Genomic DNA, 19163 nt, shown 5'->3' on the forward strand with positions numbered 1-19163 from the left:
TCAACATTGCTGATATTTGACACGCACATTTTTCCCTTTGACCAATTGCTAACTGTCTTGACACTGCTGACATTGAGGAAACAGAAAGAACCAGATGGTCCAAAATGAAGGAAGCTGTCCATCCAATTTTATATAACTCTACTCTGGCGAATGAGAAGCAATCCATCCATCTTTTTTCTCCTTTCCATCTCTTTTCCTTCTGTTCTACTTTAATTCACTTGCTCACTCACTCCTTTTTTATTAATATCAGTTACATCAAACTGTCACGACATTCCAGCCACTGTCTTGATTCCTGCCATTTTCTTTCTCCCTTCCTGCCATTCTTTTCTTCCCTCTTCCTATTATACATTCAAACTCAGTATATGTTTGGCAGGTCAAAAAGTAACTCCAAGTTCACTGTGTGCATATGAGCTCCACAGGACATTCTTAAGGGCTCAGACCATCCCTCTCCAAGCCTATACTTTACTATGTATAAATACACATTGACTGGCCTGTGTATCTGGCTACAGACCACCAGGGCTCATATTTGCATTTGGAGCACATGTGTTCATAACACTCCCTGTTAACACTCAAATTACTCATCTGAAGGGACCATCTAAGAGGATATCACAATGATCGTTATGTCTCATTCATTTTTGATCATACACATAATACTTACTAGGAGAGTTTTAAACCTTTTAAATTGCCTTAATTGTTAGCTGAAAACAAGATTTTATGGATATATTTTAATTCAATTCTAAATGTAGATTCAGGACGCATGCAGGAAAGCCAGCTCCTAAAACATTTCCTGAATAGAAAGTTGAATTGGAATGGATGTAGGCTACAACAGCTCCAATGTAGCATGTTTTGTGACAAATTTATACTCTCAAAAGCATAATTAGGTATCAAAAAGGTTGTCACAGTTGCCCAATTTAATCTGCCTTCAACTGTTGGCCACTGACCAGCCAGTCCGAGACTCAAACTGACTCAAACTGACCACATAACAAGCACAACTAGAATAGTCTGAATAAAACAGCTGTAATATTTATCTGGAAACAACCCAAAATTTGAGGAAAAAGACTGAAGCTTTTGTCCCAGAGAGGAGTGAATTAACCCAGACATGGCTTGACCACATACTTCGTACAGCTCATGAATCCTTTAATCAGCCTTGTTTGTCTGTGTGTGTTCTTGTTTATGCTGCAACAGGCCTACCAGATGGCAACCGAGTTCAATACCATGCAGCTTGTTGCTGACTTTGCAGTCCTACAGCACCCAAGTGCCTTTAAAATGTAACTGGATCCAGAGGGTGTTTTGATGGTGACAAGAATTAGGATAGATTGTTTTTATGCAAATACAAGTTGGAAGCATTTCAGCGAGTTATAGTCCGGTCGTTTTTGTCTTCACTTGGTGGGAAGAGGACATGTGTGACTATGAGAGAGTGAGAAATGAGGAGGAGAGGACCCAAAGGAATGAAAGTAGGAAGAAGAGATGAGAAGAAGGGCCAAAGGTCAAACACCACCCACTCCCTTTTTTTCTGTTTTCCATTTCCCACTTGCTCTGTCTCATTTTGAGAGCCTTTTGTAGTACTTTAACCCTTAAAAGTTCTCTCTATCTGAAACCAATCTACCAAATTCTTTCAGCACCTAAACCATCATCTTTTAAAGCATCAAATACAAACTTTAGAGAGATTTTGTTCCATGCAGGCTTAGAAGAGAAACGGCAACACAGTGAACGATTTAAGTCCTTGCTATCTGTTTAGTTACGGCCTCACATCTTCCACCGTGTCCACTTAAGGTTAGCCTCTGTTTTGATAGAGATACAGGCTTGATCTCAGCTGACACTAAGTACCTTAAGGTGTCACTCAGGATTTCACACCGCAGCTGAACAACTGCGAAGGAGCCGAGGCAGAAGAAGAGAGAGGGCAGAGGTGGGAGAGACAGTGATAGGCGAGGGATGGGATTTGAGACAGGAGGCGGGGTTTCCACAGACCAACTTATCACTGGACCAACAAAGAGCTGCGCCGGCCGAGTACATACATTATAATGCAGATGTTTCGGAGGATGAATGGAGAAAGAAAAGAAGAAGTAGAAGAGAAAATAAGCATTCCTTCTTTACCGTGTTGGCGCAGAACAAGCTGCACAAGCTCTAACAATCCCAAGGCAGTATTTCAAACCTCTCAACACACGTCATGACTGGTAAAGACATAAGTTTAAACTTGATGTGCGACTTAATAGACTCCTGTGGCTTTCATTGCCCTACAAAACATGGTTAAAGTAAACACACACACAGCTGGGAGGATAATTAGCAACAAATGGCTTTTTCTTGCGATCAAGTAAAACCATCGAAACAATTAAACATCCACCATGCACGGGTGCATTCACACATTTTATATACACAGATTAACACCTTCTAATCTTCAGGTTGTGTTTATGAGATGTGAGCCTCGACTGTAAAGCCTAGACTCTAACAAAGATTCTCAGTTTGTCATTGACACAGTGGACATCAGCAAGGAATGTGCAGCGTAGTTTTAGCAGACAGTACCGGTGTTTAGCCTCTGTGGGGGAAAAAAATGTCCACACGCAAACTTACACCTCCCTATTTTCAGACACACACACTCTCAGACACCCACCCTTGGGACACCCATGCGACCCTTGCTGCACACACCCTTGCCCTCCCTCTCAGTGTGACACACTAGCCTCATTCTCTGGATTTCTGCCCAGAGAAAAAGCTTGCCACTGGACTCTCTGCATCCACTCTCACTCTCTGTGAAGTTGTTAGTCCCACAGCTCCTATAACTACACACACACACACTTGGGTGGACACTGAAGCATGAGATTGGAAAACTATTGATTTGTTTGTTGTTTGATTAAACAGATTACTCCGAAGGGAAGGGACCTGCCCCCCACTCTGCACCCTGCTTTCCACTCCACAGGGCTGCAGTTCCTTGCACATGAGTGCTCAGGATGGGGGGCAGATGTCCTAGCAGAGGACTGGGCTAGCAGGGTGGGGAGGAGGAGGACGGATGGGTCCATTGTCTCCGGCACCTCTAAACCAAAGAGTCTAAACAGTAATTATTCCCCCCTCCTCTTCTCTGTTCTGCTCTCCTCTATCCCCATTTGTAGCCACCCCCAACTGCTGCCCTCAAGGCTCTAATTTGGGTCACAGGCTGCAGAATGGCATCTCAACACTCAGTCAAACCTACACCCAGCAAGAGGGAACTGACACGTGCTGCCCTTGAGATATGAGATAGAAAATAAAAACAGAATAGAGTCAGAAGTATATTTTATTTGTTATTTTCTTAAATGTATTTGACAGGGACCAGGTACAAAAAAATTAGATGCTTTATTTTATATTCAGCTGTTGCACGTCTTTTTGTTTTCTGCAGTACCTGCATTTAAATTACATATCTAACTACCAGCAAAGTAAACTCTATAACCAAAAGGATTGTGAAAGATCAACAGAAAGCTGTGTACGTCATCATTATCTCAGCATCATTAGGAACTTAACCCTCGACGTCTGCGAGAAAGCAAACACGCTTCATTCAACAACCGGGGTGTGAAAACAACCAGAAGATGCTGTTCATACAACTGTACTGCCTAGAGATGGACACTGTCAGCTGAGGAAAAAATATCACACACACCACACAAAAGAGCCAATAAGACAAACAGCCAAAACATCAATGACTAGTAAATAGACCTTGTATTTATAAGTTGCTGTCTGAAGTTTGACCAGATGCCACTTGAAAAGACTCACTTTTTATACTTTTTGTGATGCCACACATATCTTATTCTGATCATTCAAACAAATATTCAGCACAATAGCCAAAAAATTCACCAGACAGACATCTAAAAACAGGAAATTATTCTATGATTTAAGAAAGTCTGATGAGGTTTGTAGACATGCTTTGACAGCAAAATTTAGTCCCACCACATCACAGAGTCACTTCACCTCTGGAAAAAAACTTGCGTGAGTGTCTATAATTTGAACATGCTTCTGCTTACCGGTAGGCATTGTGGCTTGCCTCCCCTTCAATGAAAATTTGAGTAAATGAGGCTGAGTGAGGTGCAGGTTTAAAGGGGGAAAAAACAGGATTTCCCGAGCAGGTCACATATCCAGAGTATTCCAAACAGTATTCCCAGCAGAGCCTGGAAAAATTCCCTTAGATTTCCCAAATTCTCCCAGTCATTGTGAATCCTTTCTCCTGGGAGAAAATATGCAGTCCGCTCCTTCAAAATACACAGGAGCATACACTCTCAGGCTGTGTTTTCTCCTGAACACACACACACACACACACACACACTGGTGATCTCTGGCTGATGTGTTCTGTCTTTTTCTTTCCCTCACTTTATTTTGCTGAGGATCTCCTCTGTCTGCTCCTCTTTCTGAATGCCTCTCTCCCTCTCTCCTCTGGCAACACATCCACTGCGTATATGTGTGTGTCTAAAAGTGTTCATGTGTGTGTTTGCATGTGAGTGTGTGTGTCAGAGTGAATGGCCTCTGCTCTCTACTGCTCCCTCCCTGCTGGGTATTCCCCTCCCCCTGACTCCTCCTCCCTCTCTCCTGCAGCAAATTACAAGGAGCTGGGAGTTCCACATTAAGTGTCTCTTCTCCTTTTTCTTCTTTTTCTTTCCCTTCTTTTATCTTTTCCCCATGTTTCATTTTTGCCTCTTCCTCTCTCGTTCTGAAATTAAACTTTTAGCTTGAGCCCATAACGCTTGTAGTGCTGGCAACACCTTTTGTGTGTGTTCGTCTGCTGCACACTCAGCAGGCAGCTGAACTGCTGCTGTTAGTGCACAGCTCCAGAGATCACACACGTACACACACTTTACAGTGGGGGGGGGGTGTTACGGCTGATCAATAGGCCGGGAGCCAGCTCAAACAAAAGCTCCTCGTCCACTGCGAGACACTGCACCACTCATTGTGTCCCAGATCAGAGAAAGGCTGGACAGAATGAGCACACAAAATGTCAGAAGTGGAATTCAAGATGAACATCAGTGAAAATGGACACAGATGAGCTACACTCTACACTTGTGATTCCTTAAATGACTTGTAAGGCTGGTTATCGTTTCAAATGTTTAGATATATTCGAGTTTCAGTATCCATACCAAGATTATACTTTTTTAATCCCTTAATGTTTTTCTACAAATCCACTTTTTTTAATTAAGCAAAACAAACTTTTCAGTGCATCTGTATTTAAAGGCACACTCCATTGATTTTACAAATTAAGTTCAGTTTACTCGTCACAGTCAACAGTTTTGTATAATGCTTTCTGTGCCTCTGGGGGAACTTTCCAAAGTTTTAAAAAATAACTCTACATTATGTAGAGGAGGCGTGGGGAATTTAGGAGCCCGGAGAGGGTTTAATTCAAGACACTACTGAGTTGCATTGTGGTAATTGTAGAATGGTTTTTGGAGCTTGACTCATACAGGAAGTTAAATTCAGCTTTGATTGTGACCATTCCTTAATTTTAATGTCTCTTGTGAGTCCCTCAACTTTATGGAAGTGCAATACTAAATCCCTTAACACAAGCGGCCGAACAAGAACTTTGACTAAATAAAAGATTATGATTTACAACAGGACATATTTGAGCAAAGACTAAAGATAAGGATCTGACCACATATTCAATTCCAACTTCACACACAATACAGTTTCCGATACTCAATTCTACAGAGTATCAAAAGCTTTTTGGTTGGTACTTAAAAAGAATCCATGTTTAATACCCAGCCCTATTGTTTTACTTGTTTTAATAAAAACTTTTTAGAGGCCTGAGGAACTAAAATTATCTAATACTTTACAAGAAAAATAGCAAAGATTAGAGGAAAGTTGGGCAAAATAAACACAACTTTTGTTCTTATCTTAGGACCCGTCAGATTCATCTTGTGACCCATCATGGGTGTCGCGACCCCCAGGTTGGGAACCAAAGCTCGGAGGTGTATAATTTCAGAAAGCAGTTATAGCTCAGGACAGGCCATGTGTCCCATAAGGAAAACACACGCGAGACAATAGGCCCTCAGTCTCACGCACTAATGCAAATGTGTCGACCAATTCTCGTCCCTCTTTAAAGACAGGGACTGGTCCCGGCAGCATGGGGTCCTGCTGACACCACCCCCTTCTCCACACCAATACAATAATAGAGACCCCCTGGACTATCCTCACACACACACACACACACATACATATAGACCAGAGCCCAAGAAGCACGACCCCTCTCTCCAATGGTCTGAGGGCCTGTTGACCCACGAAGCCCCTAAACCTCCACTCCAAATCTTAATACTGGCCCCCTGCCCCTCCCCCTGCCACCTTCACCCCTCACACACACACACTCTCACAGGCCGTCCATAATGAGCACCTCTAGCTTGGTAAACACACAGAGGGAGCGTCTAAACTCCTCAGTTCAGCCAAGCACGACCTGTTGATGACAGAAACCTACAGCAGCAGTCCGACTTATCTGATGCCCCCTGTATGCTCTAACGGCCTGGACAACACTCCCTACAGGATATCGACCAGAGAAACAATATTGTTCCTCTTTTACTGGATATGACCATCGCTACATGAGCTGCAATACATGTAGACGCAGTGCTTTAAAAAGGGGATGAGAGGGGAGCCGGTAAGGCTGAGGATATTGATAAAAATCAAAGATTAGCTCAATGTTTTGGCTGCAGATTTGTTTCAGCAAAAGAAAACTTCCTTTAGCAGACTGAAATGTCTTTTCCTTGAAGAAAGAAATATTATAGCAGCTTCTGGTTAGTGCTCCAATGATGATTCTTTTCAATATTTATTAATCTATTGATTATAATTGATTAATTGTTCAGTATAAAAGTATCAGAAAATCTTGAAAAATGCCCGTCACAATTTCCCAGACCCCAAGGTGATCTCTTCCTTGGTTTTGGCTGGGAGTCTTAAAGAAATAGTGTGACATTTTGTGAAATACGCTTACGCCTGGCTCTGTCCAATAGTAAAACATATGCCTAACAGCACCTTTAAAGTTTCCTAATTAACACATTGTGTCTCATTTGTTGAATCCATCCACCAACAAATGTAAAAATGACAATTTGTGGTTGTACAGGAAGTTAGGTGCTGTAACCATTTTGCACAAACGTGCTGGGCGAACTGAAAAACTGTTGTTCTTCAAGAAATAGTAACCATTAATTGTTTTTACATTTCTGTTATTGTAGGGATTAAACAAATTATACATTGGGTTAATTTGTGAGCTTTAGAGGTGTTGTATTTTTGTATTTTGAACACAGCCAGGCTAGCTGTTTCCCCCTGTTTCCTGTCTTTATGTTAAGCTAGGCCAACGGCTTCCTGGCTCTAGCATCATATTTACTATACGGACATGAGAGTGTTATCAATTTTCAACTATTTCTTTATTTTGTTACAATTTCTTATTTTTAACAGAAAGCCTGCAGGACAGAGCATTAACCAGGCATGGAGGGTGTAATGAAAGACGCTACTGAATTGCATTATGGGAAATGTAGGATCCAATGTTTTTGGAGCTTGATCCATATTAGAGACTAAAATTCAGTTTCTCAGCCTCTGCTGCATCAATTTTGACAACTCTTTTTTTTTTTTTTTTAAATTGGTCCCAGTTCCCAGATTCATGAGTGCGTTGCTAAATTGCTGGGGTAATTATCGACTTATAGTTTTAATAGTTTCTGCAGTCCTTGCAGTCAAGTCAATAATGTGATTTTTCCCCACACAGTGCAGCCAATGTTCCACACCTAACTCTGTCTCAACACCACCACCCTTACTCGGCTCTGCTCCAATGTCATTTCCCCTTCGCATCCCTCTCCACTCAGAGAGCAGATTTCCCAACAGACCTCCCTGTTGGCTAATAACAAGCTATAACAATGCAGTAAGACCCTACATGAGAGACAAACACTCTCTCTTAAACCTTCATGCACCCAGAGTCAGAATTGATGGTTTGAGAGTTTGTGGGGTTGCCGAGATGATCGGGCCCATAGTGGCGTGGTGGTCACTATGACGACAGCGAGGCATTCATTTCCAAGGCAGAGTGGCATGTGAAAAGAGAGAGAGAGAGAGAGAAGGGGGTGCTTATTGTCAATAAGCCACTCCATTCCTCATAACACTCGGGCAGTGCAAACATTGAAGCAGGGCACAGGGTTCATACACACTATTCAACTTTTACTGGTGCACACACACACGTTTTCCTAACAGCATTGTAAACTCCAACTTAAAAGACCAGAGCCTCTTGAAAATGTTTTAGTATGTGTGTAATCAGAAATAAAAACTGTCCCCAACCACTTAAGCATGTCCTGGAGGGAGGAGGGCTGCAGGCGAAGAGAGGTGGAGAATTTATTTGATGGTTGTTATTGCAGTGGGCAGCGTGTGTGTGTTTGCATGTGTATGTGTGTGTGTGTGTGTGTGTGTGTGTGTGAGAAATCAGGTCTAATCTCTTGTTCAGAAAGCCTGACAGCTTCTTCATTTTCTCAGCTGTCCACAGTTTAGGGTAAAGACGTTTCTGTGGTAACATATACAGCACATGGAGGAGTAAACTGAGAGAATACAGAGGGATATAGATTCAGATTGAGAGAGACTGTGACTAATGACAAGAGTTTGTGGGTGGAGGGGTCATTCATATACAGTTTCCCCCTCCCTCTGTGACCCTGTCTGTCTTTGTCATTGGTGAGATGGATCATCTGCAGACACACGCTCTTTCCTTCTCTCTCTTTCTCACACACACAGATTCTTTAAGTGTCACAACTCTTAAAACTTTTGTTCTTGCCGCCTCAGCTCTTTATTAACCCCTTAACACAATTTCCCCCATAAGTAACTTTAAGGTTGGAAAAATCATTCCTCACTGTCTGACAGTATCATATAAAGTGGTGTGAAAAAGTATTCCTAATTAATTTTTTCCCCATGTTTGTCACACTTAAATGTTTCAGATTAAACAAATTTAAATATTAGTCAAAGATAACACAAGTAAACACAAAATGCAGTTTTTAAATGAAGGTTGTTATTATTTAGGGAAAACAAAATACAAACCTACATGGCCCTGTGTGGAAAAAGTGATTGCCCCCTTAACCTAATAACTGGTTGGGCCACCCTTAGCAGCAACAACTGCAATCAAGCGTTTGCGATAACTTGCAATGAGTCTTTTACAGTGCTGTGGAGGCATTTTGGCCCACTCATCTTTGCAGAATTGTTGTAATTCAGCCACATTGGAGGGTTTTCGAGCATGAACTGCCTTTTTAAGGTCATGCCACAGCATCTCAATAGGATTCAGGTCAGGACTTTGACTAGGCCACTCCAAAGTCTTCATTTTGTTCTTCTTCAGCCATTCAGAGGTGAACTTGCTGGTGTGTTTTGGATCATTTTCCTGCTGCAGAACCCAAGTTCGCTTCAGCTTGAGGTCACGAACAGATTGCCGGACATTCTCCTTCAGGAGTTTTTGCTAGAAAGCAGAATTCGTGGTTCAATTTATCACAGCAAGTCTTCCAGGTCCTGAAACAGCAAAACAGCCCCAGACCATCACACTACCACCCTCATATTTTACTGTTGGTATGATGTTCTTTTTCTGAAATGCGGTGTTACTTTTACGCCAGATGTAATGGGACACACACCTTCCAAAAAGTTCAACTTTTGTCTCGTCAGTCCACAGAGTATTTTCCCAAAAGTCTTGGGGATCATCAAGATGTTTTCTGGCAAAAATGAGACAAGCCTTTATGTTCTTTTTGCTCAGCAGTGGTGTTCGTCTTGGAACTCTGCCATGTAGGCCATGTCATGGCCAGAGTCATGAACACTGACCTTAACTGAGGCAAGTGAGGCCTGCAATTCTTTGGATGTTGTTTTGGGGTCTCTGAATGGCTGAAGAAGAACAAAATGAAGACTTTGGAGTGGCCTAGTCAAAGTCCTGACCTGAATCCTATTGAGATGCTGTGGCATGACCTTAAAAAGGCAGTTCATGCTCGAAAACCCTCCAATGTGGCTGAATTACAACAATTCTGCAAAGATGAGTGGGCCAAAATGCCTCCACACCGCTGAAAAAGACTCATTGCAAGTTATCGCAAACGCTTGATTGCAGTTGTTGCTGCTAAGGGTGGCCCAACCAGTTATTAGGTTAAGGGGGCAATCACTATTTCACACAGGGCCATGTAGGTTTGGATTTTGTTTTCCCTTAATAATAACAACCTTCATTTAAAAACTGCATTTTGTGTTTACTTGTTATCTTTGACTAATATTTAATTTTTTTTGATGACCTGAAACATTTAAGTGTGATAAACATGCAAAAAAAATAAGAAATCGGGAGGGGGGCAAACACTTTTTCACACCACTGTATATGATATACATTCTGTATAAAACATGTCCTCTAAATTAAATGACAAAATCCATAGGTGATGCAGTGCAGCACACCTGTTACAGCATTAGTCTTATTAGATCATCGGAGTCCATAAATCATGAGCAGATTTCTGGCCAATAACAAATAACAACCAGTAAGAAGCTTTTAACAGTCATTGTGCGGAGGTTAAAAAGGTGTAAAATCCACAATCCTGATTAACTCTGTAATATCCTGCATTGATTTTCCCTTTCCAAGATTTATGAGGTTTCCAGATTCACGGACAGTATACCCTCGGGCCGCAGCAGTCTGCTTACAGTGCCAGGACAAGTCCGGGAATTTATGGCTCTTGCCGGCCAGAAATGTGACTGAAGCACCAGTTTCAGCTTATATAAGAGCAGGAATCCCTCAAAATTGGCCGGAGGAGCCAGAGGGAGCATCCAGGAAAACAAAGAGCGTCTTCGCCATTCCAGCAGACTAAACAACAGTGATACAGAAATAACTACAGCTGCTACGTCAACAACAACAAGGTCAACAGCCACAGCTAATGATAGAGCAGGGTGGCACCATGTCCATAGCAAAACCCAGGAAAAAGTATTTACGATAGGAGATAATGTCAGTATTCAACTATGCAGTGAGTTGGTGTTCACATTAACAGATGCAGATAAACGACGAGAAGCCAATCGTCAGGAGGAGGAGAGAGGGGGTGAGAGAGCAGAAAAACAGGTGGCTTACAGGAATCATAACTTTAATTTCCTTTAAGTGAATATTATTTAGCTGTGGGCATTGTAGACAGATATTTCTGTGACACATTTTTTGTTTGTATAGCACACAGTAGATCTGAGATGAGTGTGAGCCTTAAAGGTATTGTGCTTCATTTCATTATGGTCGTGTGTGTGTGAGACTTATTGTGTGTTGAGTGAGTATGTGAGCATGTGTGGCGGATATACGGAGGAAGCTGTGTTTGGCCTCTGATTAAAATGCAGGACGAGGGTCCCGCTCCAGGAAAGGAGACCAGCAGAGCGGAGACAGAGGGACTTTTCTCCCATTAGGGAAACACGTGACACATACTAAAATAATATATATACAGTAATATAAAGTACTCATACTATATTTACAATACTATGAGAATACAAAATAATTTTAAAATAATTTTTTAAAGACAGTAGTATGCATACTTATGTCAGGGCCTTTCTAAGCACAAAAGGTTAGTATGTCGGATAACAACAGTATTTAATATGAGAGAAAGTTTATCTCAGAATTTGTGAAAACTATATATCATCAGGTTATCATCAACAGTGGCAATTATATTTAAATCAATTTTACTATTAAAAATACTGGAAGATGATCCAAATGCCACCACACATACCATATATGGCGTACTTAAACCAAAAATATATAAAGTCTCACCTAACATGCAACCAGCATACAAGAAACCATGACCACAGTTAAAAAAAAAATTGAAGTCAGATAACCAGTGACAGAAACCATCAGGCCATCAAGTTTAATGATTAAAGTCACACATGACAACAAATGAGTCCATCCCATTTTGTCCCTCAGAAGCTGGGTGCTCCACTTAGAGCTCCCAGAATGAGGACACACCACAAAGGAGAACCCACGTGCATGTGCACACACACACCAAACACTTAGGTAAGAGTGTGTGTGAGGTTATTCTATTGAAATTACACTATAAAATAACTACGTCTCAGGTAAAAACTTACAAATTTGATTTCTGTTGTATGCAATGTTCTTTATTAAACTTTCCCTATGAAGATAGGGCACATCTGTTAAAGCTATGATATTTCAAAAATTTTAGCTATTTCTAATTTTTCTATGTTTAAACTGCACTGAAAACAATGCTAAATCAGTGTCCCTTAAAACTGGATAGATAAGTCTTCAAAAGACAAAACATAACAAACATACCTACAAATGCCATGTTGATCATCCTCTCAGATACACAAAGGTGAAAGCATTATTATTGTCATGTCAACCATTGACTCCCAAGCTTAAACCCAAACTGGTAGTCACACTAAATTGAAACCTTGGACTGAGTAATTGGAGGTTATACTGGGTTTGGTGGAATCAACCTCTGCAATTATGATTAAATAAAGAGCTGGGCTTTTAAGTAGAAAAAAACTCTGTACTGTGACATCTGAGCATGTTGTGAAAGCAGAACCATTTACAGTAAATTAAACCAGTTCGCACATCCAAAACTGAGGCCAACGTTCGGTGTCCTGGCAGTTTGCAGCACCACACAAAGACAATGACAACCTGTCACTCACCTCAGAGAGACCATTCCCACGATTAGCCTTTCCTCAGCCACTGGTATCCTAGTATCCTGTCACAGGTTAGATCCATGTCCAGGCATTTGAAAAGTCTCACACTACATGCACAGTCTTAGAAACGCTGACTGACTTAGAGAGTTACGTAGGGCTTGTGTCAAGGCGGCCCGGTCCGTGGTCCACCCCTCTATGAGGTCAGTTCAGAGAGAAAAAGAGACACAGAGGGAGTGAGAGAGAGAGGGGGGAACAGATGGAAGCAAAACGCAACTGAACTGACTGCCCACTGGGAGGGGAGAGGGAGAGACAGGGAGAGAAGAGCTCGCACATCCAAGCAGCCCACTTCCTGACCAATTACTGCTGCAAGACTAGTCTCTCTCCCTCTTTCCAACTGGGCCCTTGCTCTCTCTCCTCTCTCACACTGCGGTGTGGGATCGCCGAAGGAACTGGAGAGCGGCCAGCACTGCAGGCGACACAAGTGACAGAAATTACACTGGAAAAAGTGAGAGGAGCTGTCACTAAAACTGTGACAAGAGACTGAAGAGAAGGGGAGAGACAGTAATCAAGAATTAATGTAAGACGATAGTGATTAACGAAAGAGGGGTGTAGGTGGGTGAGACAGAAAGAGACAAACTGATGCAGAAGAGGAAAGAAAAAAAGAGGGCAGCGCAAGGACGAGCCGTCTCGTCTAACCCCAAAAAACACGACAAGTGGGTCACATTACATACAGCAGCAGTTTAGAGCCTCTTTTTTTAATGCCACTTTTATTGGTCTTGACTCCCTAGTGTCACTTTCAATATCAGAGCGTCTTGGATATTAGAGGTCTCGTCAGGGTAAAGGGTTAGACTACCCAAAAACAGACAGGGAGCAGAGATTGCAGAGATCACAGAGCTCAGAGCTCAAAGTGCAACCTGCTGTGAGCAAGTCTGTATGAGAACACACAGAAAATATCCAAGCCAGCGGTCATTGTGTCTGTATGTGTGTGAGTAATATGGTCATTGTTCTGCATCCTAACAGAGCAGGATGGAGGAAAGTCCCCTTTCTCTGAGCCAGTGGCTGTTGTTCCTGCCTCCTGGTAGCAAGGCTTCCTTTGATTGATAAAGCAGCTCCTGGCCCTGTCAGCACACACTTTCTCACTTCCATATTTTCACCAGTCTTAAATTTTTCCAGAGAAAACAAAACTGCACGTGGTTCTGTGCAATCGCAGACGGTGGCCTTTGATAAGAAACCAACTAAGACACATTTAACTCTAAAAAAACTTCTTTAAAACATACACGATTCGTGCACACACAATAGAGCATGCAGTGACTTTTAGCATACATCCACCAGCTTGAGGAACTTTTTTATCCCCGCTGTCTGTGACCTACTGTAGCAGTGACCGGTGACCATACAAACAGGGCCGATGCATGTCAGCGACTTGCTGCTATTATCCTAACCTGGATAAACCCACAAAGCCTTTGTAACCGAACACCACGCCTTGCACTTTAAAACACACAGAGACAATGACAGATGATAGCACAGTGTCTGAGAAAAAACAAGCTGATAGCGCGCTGCCAGCTGGTCGTTCTTATCATTGCTCTTATTCTGCTTCAAGGACAAGATGGATGGAGTTGACTAAAAGTGTGAGTTAGCTTGTCAAACACAGAAAAGTAGACTAATTGACTTCTCAATGGTTTCCTGTTATTGCTTGAGATATCTAAAATCTGATAGTATATTTGTATGACAACACTTCATGGCTTCCTTAATATCTTGTTGATTCTGTGACTGCTTTGACATTCAAAAGAATAATAATCAATGTCAGATCATTTCAGTTATTTTTAAAGCAAAAACATTTTCAGGTTCATCCTTATCGAATGTGAGGATTTGCTGCTTTTTTGTTTGTTTGCTTGTGTTCTTTGGTGGTGAACGGAAAAACTTTAATTTTGGACGGTTGGTCAGACAAAACAAGCAATTTAAATATGTCAGGTTCCATTCTGTAAATTGTAATGGCCATTTTTCCACTATTTTCTGACCAAATTATTAATGAACTAATTGAGAATATAATTTGAAGATTGATTGCTAATGATTTTGTTAGTTGCTGCCTGACATAATGCTTAGAGAAAATAGGTCCAGCCTGCACTGATGTCATAAGCTACATTCAACTGCGTGATTAAGAGGAAACCAGTCATATCCTGTTGCAAATAAAGCCTGAAACTCAGAATAAAATAGCTGTATGTAATGAAAAAAGGAAAGAGGTCAATATATTTTTGTCTGTAGCGACTGGTGGATACCACGGGGTCATTCAAGTGTGACAAACAGATGTTTTTCCAACAGGAAAACAGAAAAGACTGAATAAAAGTAGAAATGTGAATTAAATAGCAGCTTGGGACCTCCCCAACTAATAACAGGAAGAAACCCTATCCCCACTACCATTTCCTGCCTGCCCTCAATTGCTTGTTTACAGATGAAGGAATCAAACAGGATGTGACATCATAAGGCAGGTGAATCATACTCACGTTATGGCTTTGTCATTCCAGCATCACCAAACATTACGCTTTTATCTCCTCCACCCAGGGATTTCCTGGTAGAATCAAATTGACAGCCCAGGAAATGTTAATGAGCACAACTTTTTTCTTGCTTCTCTTAAAGGGATCTTTGTTTCTCTGATGTCATTAGGGTTCAACGTGGCTTGGCGAATACAGTTTCGGAGCTGTGGTGAGATACTCAGCTGTAGAGGACTGTTTTCCTTCACCCTCACCTACCTCACCTGCGTTGTTAGATGAGGAGGAAGAGGGAGACATGAATAAATTAGACTCCAACCACACTCTTTGGAAATGGAAAGAAACTTTTTCCCAACTGAAAACCAAACACATACAGTATGTCTGACCCATGATATTGCTCTGCTAGCTACTATGACCCACAAGCTAACGATCAAATGTGGTTTTATATGATGGGCAGGGTTAGCAAGTCACCTCAAATCACAGTTTATTGGACAAATTTATTTAACCGATCAAAAATATTTTAATGTTTTACAGGAAGAGAAAAGGGGGGCATTTTGATAAAAGTGTTTTTTTGACATATTTTTACAAATAGTAAGAAATAACAGTAACACTGAGACACAGGATTTGACTTTTTTTTTTACCACTTCTGGAGGATGCTAACCACCTCACCACACCTCCAGTTCCTGCACAAAGCTAACACATCCCGCAGCAGTCGGTCCTCTAATCACACAGAGAAGAAATTTATATAAACCCTCCATCAAACTCGTGGTAAGACAGCAAACAAGTCGACCCCCATATTGTCGAAGTAACAAAGCGTTACTGAGATTAGTAACTGTAATGTAATTACTGAATCTAAAGTTGCAATCCCTGGAGGCCACATGGAACCAATATTTGTCTATCAGGATAGAAAGAAATGTAATATTAGGCTTTTCTACAATAAAACTGCAATCTAAAAACATGGACCATATTCAGTATATTTGACAAAGGAGAGTCCTCAGTGTAGAAAAGCCTTGACATTGTTATCGTCATTAAGGGATTTCTTGATTGAGTCATCACAACTTCATGTTGGCAGCTCTGAAACACACACACACAAACATACACACGCACACACACACACACACACATACACTTAGATTAAAACAATATTTCTTGGTTTGGTTTAAAAAGTGTAACTGATACTACCTCTGCTGCTATAAGTATGAATAGGGCATCTTAGTGAGCGCATGTTTCTGGCATTAGGATTAAAAAGCTTCGCATTATAGAGAAGAGGCCACAACTCAACCACTGGGCTGCTCTCGACAGAAGTAGGAGCCAAAACAAATTATTGCTCAGACTAAGATAAAGCAGGGGTGAAGTGCTGATGTGTGTGTAGGCGCCACACTCAGTGCATGGTTGTGTGTGTGCGTATGCCTGCATGTCTGCTTATGTGGGTTTGAGTGGGATAAAGAGCCAGGAGTGCGTGTTGCCAGGTTCTCTTTGACCGGCTTTATTTTCCCTCATATTCATATTGGGCTAATACTGTGCTTTCCCATGCCAGTGAAAACCCTGGAAGCCGAGCCCTCTCCGGCTCTCTCCTCTCTTTAGGGAACCTAAGATGTCACTGCACACAAAAGGAGCGGTGAAAGCCGTCCAACTCAAGCAGGGGCTATTATTTACAGTACCAAAAGAAAATCGCTCTTCTCCCGAACAGCAGCACCCCCCACCCCCGAGCATCAGACGTCTGTCTCCTTGTAATGCTTCCCCTGTTTTGCTCTTTTCCAATCCAGGATCCAATCTAGGCTGCCAGTCCCTCTTGGAATTGCCAATGTTGTTGTTGTTATTATTATTATTATTATTATTATTATTATTGACTGTCCACAAAATGCCCAGCTTCACTTTCCTCGAATCATGTCTCTCTCTCTTTCTAAACCTCTCGCCCCACCATAATAAAGTAAATAGTGGGTTTTGTAACCAGTAAGCCCAAAATTAGGAGTAAGCCTTAAACCGTGGCTTTGCTGATCTTCATTGAGCCATTCAAAACAGGCAGAAATATCCACACTGATCATATAACTCCCTCTGAGAGCAGAAACCCCACTTGGTAAACTTCAAAAATAAATAAATAAAAGCTTTACACAACAGCCTTAGATTTCTTCCCTCAGGGGAATTAATATTTGCACACAAAATCATGCACTTAAACCTATGCACAAACTAAAGACGGGGACATGACACATCACAAATCTGGCAAACTACCCGTTTTGAAACTGAAGACAGAGGGAGATGAGGCCGATTACAAAAAAAAATCCAAGTAATCTGTTCCTTCTGAAAGCTTCCATAGAGTTACAATGCAAGTGTTGCATGCATTAGATAGCCTTATCCAGTATAAACTAAAGCAAATGTTGCTTTTGCCCTGCTTTTCACTGGCACTCTTTGAAGTTTTTGTGATGAATAAATTTTATTAATGAACCAATATTACGAAGGAAATTTGTGTTGCAAGACGACAATTGATAACATACGTTTAAGCCCTGGCATACTGGCATTAGAGTATCTGGATCTAGTTTCCATTAAAGTAAATGTTTTATAGATGAAGTGTGAGTCTGGTTGATACAAGGAGAGATTAAACTGTAGAGTGATATTCTTTTCAGGTATTAGCACAACAGGTTTTTAATAGTTGCTTAGCAACATGATCCGTGGCCAGTGCTTTTTCAAGAATCTGTTTGATAGACACGGTGGCCAAGTCCTGCTGCAGCCTCTCATTTGCAAGCTACTGTATAAACAGTAGTCCAAACTGTGGTCCAGCTGATGGCTTTAAGTTACTTAAGTTACATGCGTCACATGTTGCTGTAATAACAGCTAGACACCAAGACTAGAAATATGTCTCCAGTCCATTTAAATAAAGTTGTTAAAAGGCTCTGGAACTAGAAAAAGTTCCTACCCTTGTATTTACAGTAAATACTGATGAGCGGGATTTTTTGGTTCTTCCACAGTCAGAGTTTATGATCAGGCGCACCAATCTATAAGTCTTTCAGGAGTGTAAGAACTTTGTAGTAATTACAAATAATATTTGCAAAGAAATTGAGGGCTTCATTTCACTGCAATCAGGCTTGCACAGTGCTTCAGTATTAGAGTATTGTAGTACTACCCAGAGTATTCTAAAATGTGTGCATAACCAGTGATTCAACAATGTTTGTAGATCTGAAATTGAGTACATTTTCTAATGCCCAACTTTTAAGTTATACAATTGAGAGATAACATCAGCACTGCCTGTTTCTTTAACTGTGTTCAAGAGGTAAATAGCTGTATTACAGTACGTGGGATCATGAAGATGTTATCATGAGGTCGAAATCAGCAGCTGAAACTGATATAAACAACTGTTCTGTTATTTAGCTGATATTTGTTTGTGCTGCATCCAAAGCTAAAGCTGATCTGCATCATTACTCAACATATGAAAAGATCTTTGAAAAGATCACACAGGCCCAAGTCACACAATTCTAAATGAAGCCTGAGATACTGACATCTTTTTCATTCCACTTTGTCTCCACTGTAACTCTACCTCTCTTTATCTCCCTCCCTCTCTTTCTGTTGTTATCTGCCTTTAGGTTCACTGCAGTGTTCGCCACCTGTATAATGTTTCAGCTGAAGTGTGCTGTTAATATAGGCCATCAGTGACTTCAATGACAACACCCAGACGCCTGAGCCAGCCCGGACCCCCATCCTGCCACACACACACACACACACACACACACACACACACACACACACACACGTCCCCATGGAGCTGTGACAGAACTCAGGATCTAGGATGGGGGGGGGGTTAAAATGGCTGAAAACCATCACATCAGGTCAAAAGGCAAAAAACAGACATTTTGTCTGACCAACAGTACAAAACCCAAAGATTATATAAAATAGGTGACGGCAGTAAACAATCTTTGAGGGACCAGCTAATATTTGGCAGTTTTGCTTGATATATTACTTTAAAACTATTAATCAATATCAATTACCAAAATCACTGTTAATTGATCTTCTGTCATTTAACTAATGATTTCAACACTAATGGATAAATATATATCTTCTCTTGAATTGTTTTGGTGTTGATACAGTGATCAGTGGTCAGTCAGCCATGTATGCACCCAGTCCATTGGTCCACAGTAC

The 19163-nt window shown here is 41.3% G+C and overlaps 1 protein-coding gene across 5 annotated transcripts in view; it reads right to left on the reverse strand.

Moving 5' to 3' along the window:
- The window catches only part of LOC122862958 (pleckstrin homology domain-containing family G member 1), a 68223-nt gene that overhangs the window by 33376 nt on the left and 15684 nt on the right, over positions 1-19163 (reverse strand). The window contains exon 1 of one of the 5 annotated variants that reach the window (XM_044168888.1): positions 12559-12880. The exons of 3 other annotated variants lie outside the window; for them this stretch is intronic. Coding sequence is in view for 1 of the 2 variants with exons in the window: in XM_044168887.1 (XP_044024822.1) it covers positions 3981-3990 (10 nt within the window). In the remaining variant the exon portion in view is untranslated. Of the gene's footprint in view, positions 1-3980; positions 7986-12558; positions 12881-19163 lie in introns of those variants that run through there. One more of the 5 variants, XM_044168887.1, reaches the window with a different exon arrangement.

This window comes from Siniperca chuatsi, linkage group LG16 (genome assembly GCF_020085105.1).
Source record: "Siniperca chuatsi isolate FFG_IHB_CAS linkage group LG16, ASM2008510v1, whole genome shotgun sequence".
Lineage (NCBI taxonomy): Eukaryota > Metazoa > Chordata > Actinopteri > Centrarchiformes > Sinipercidae > Siniperca > Siniperca chuatsi.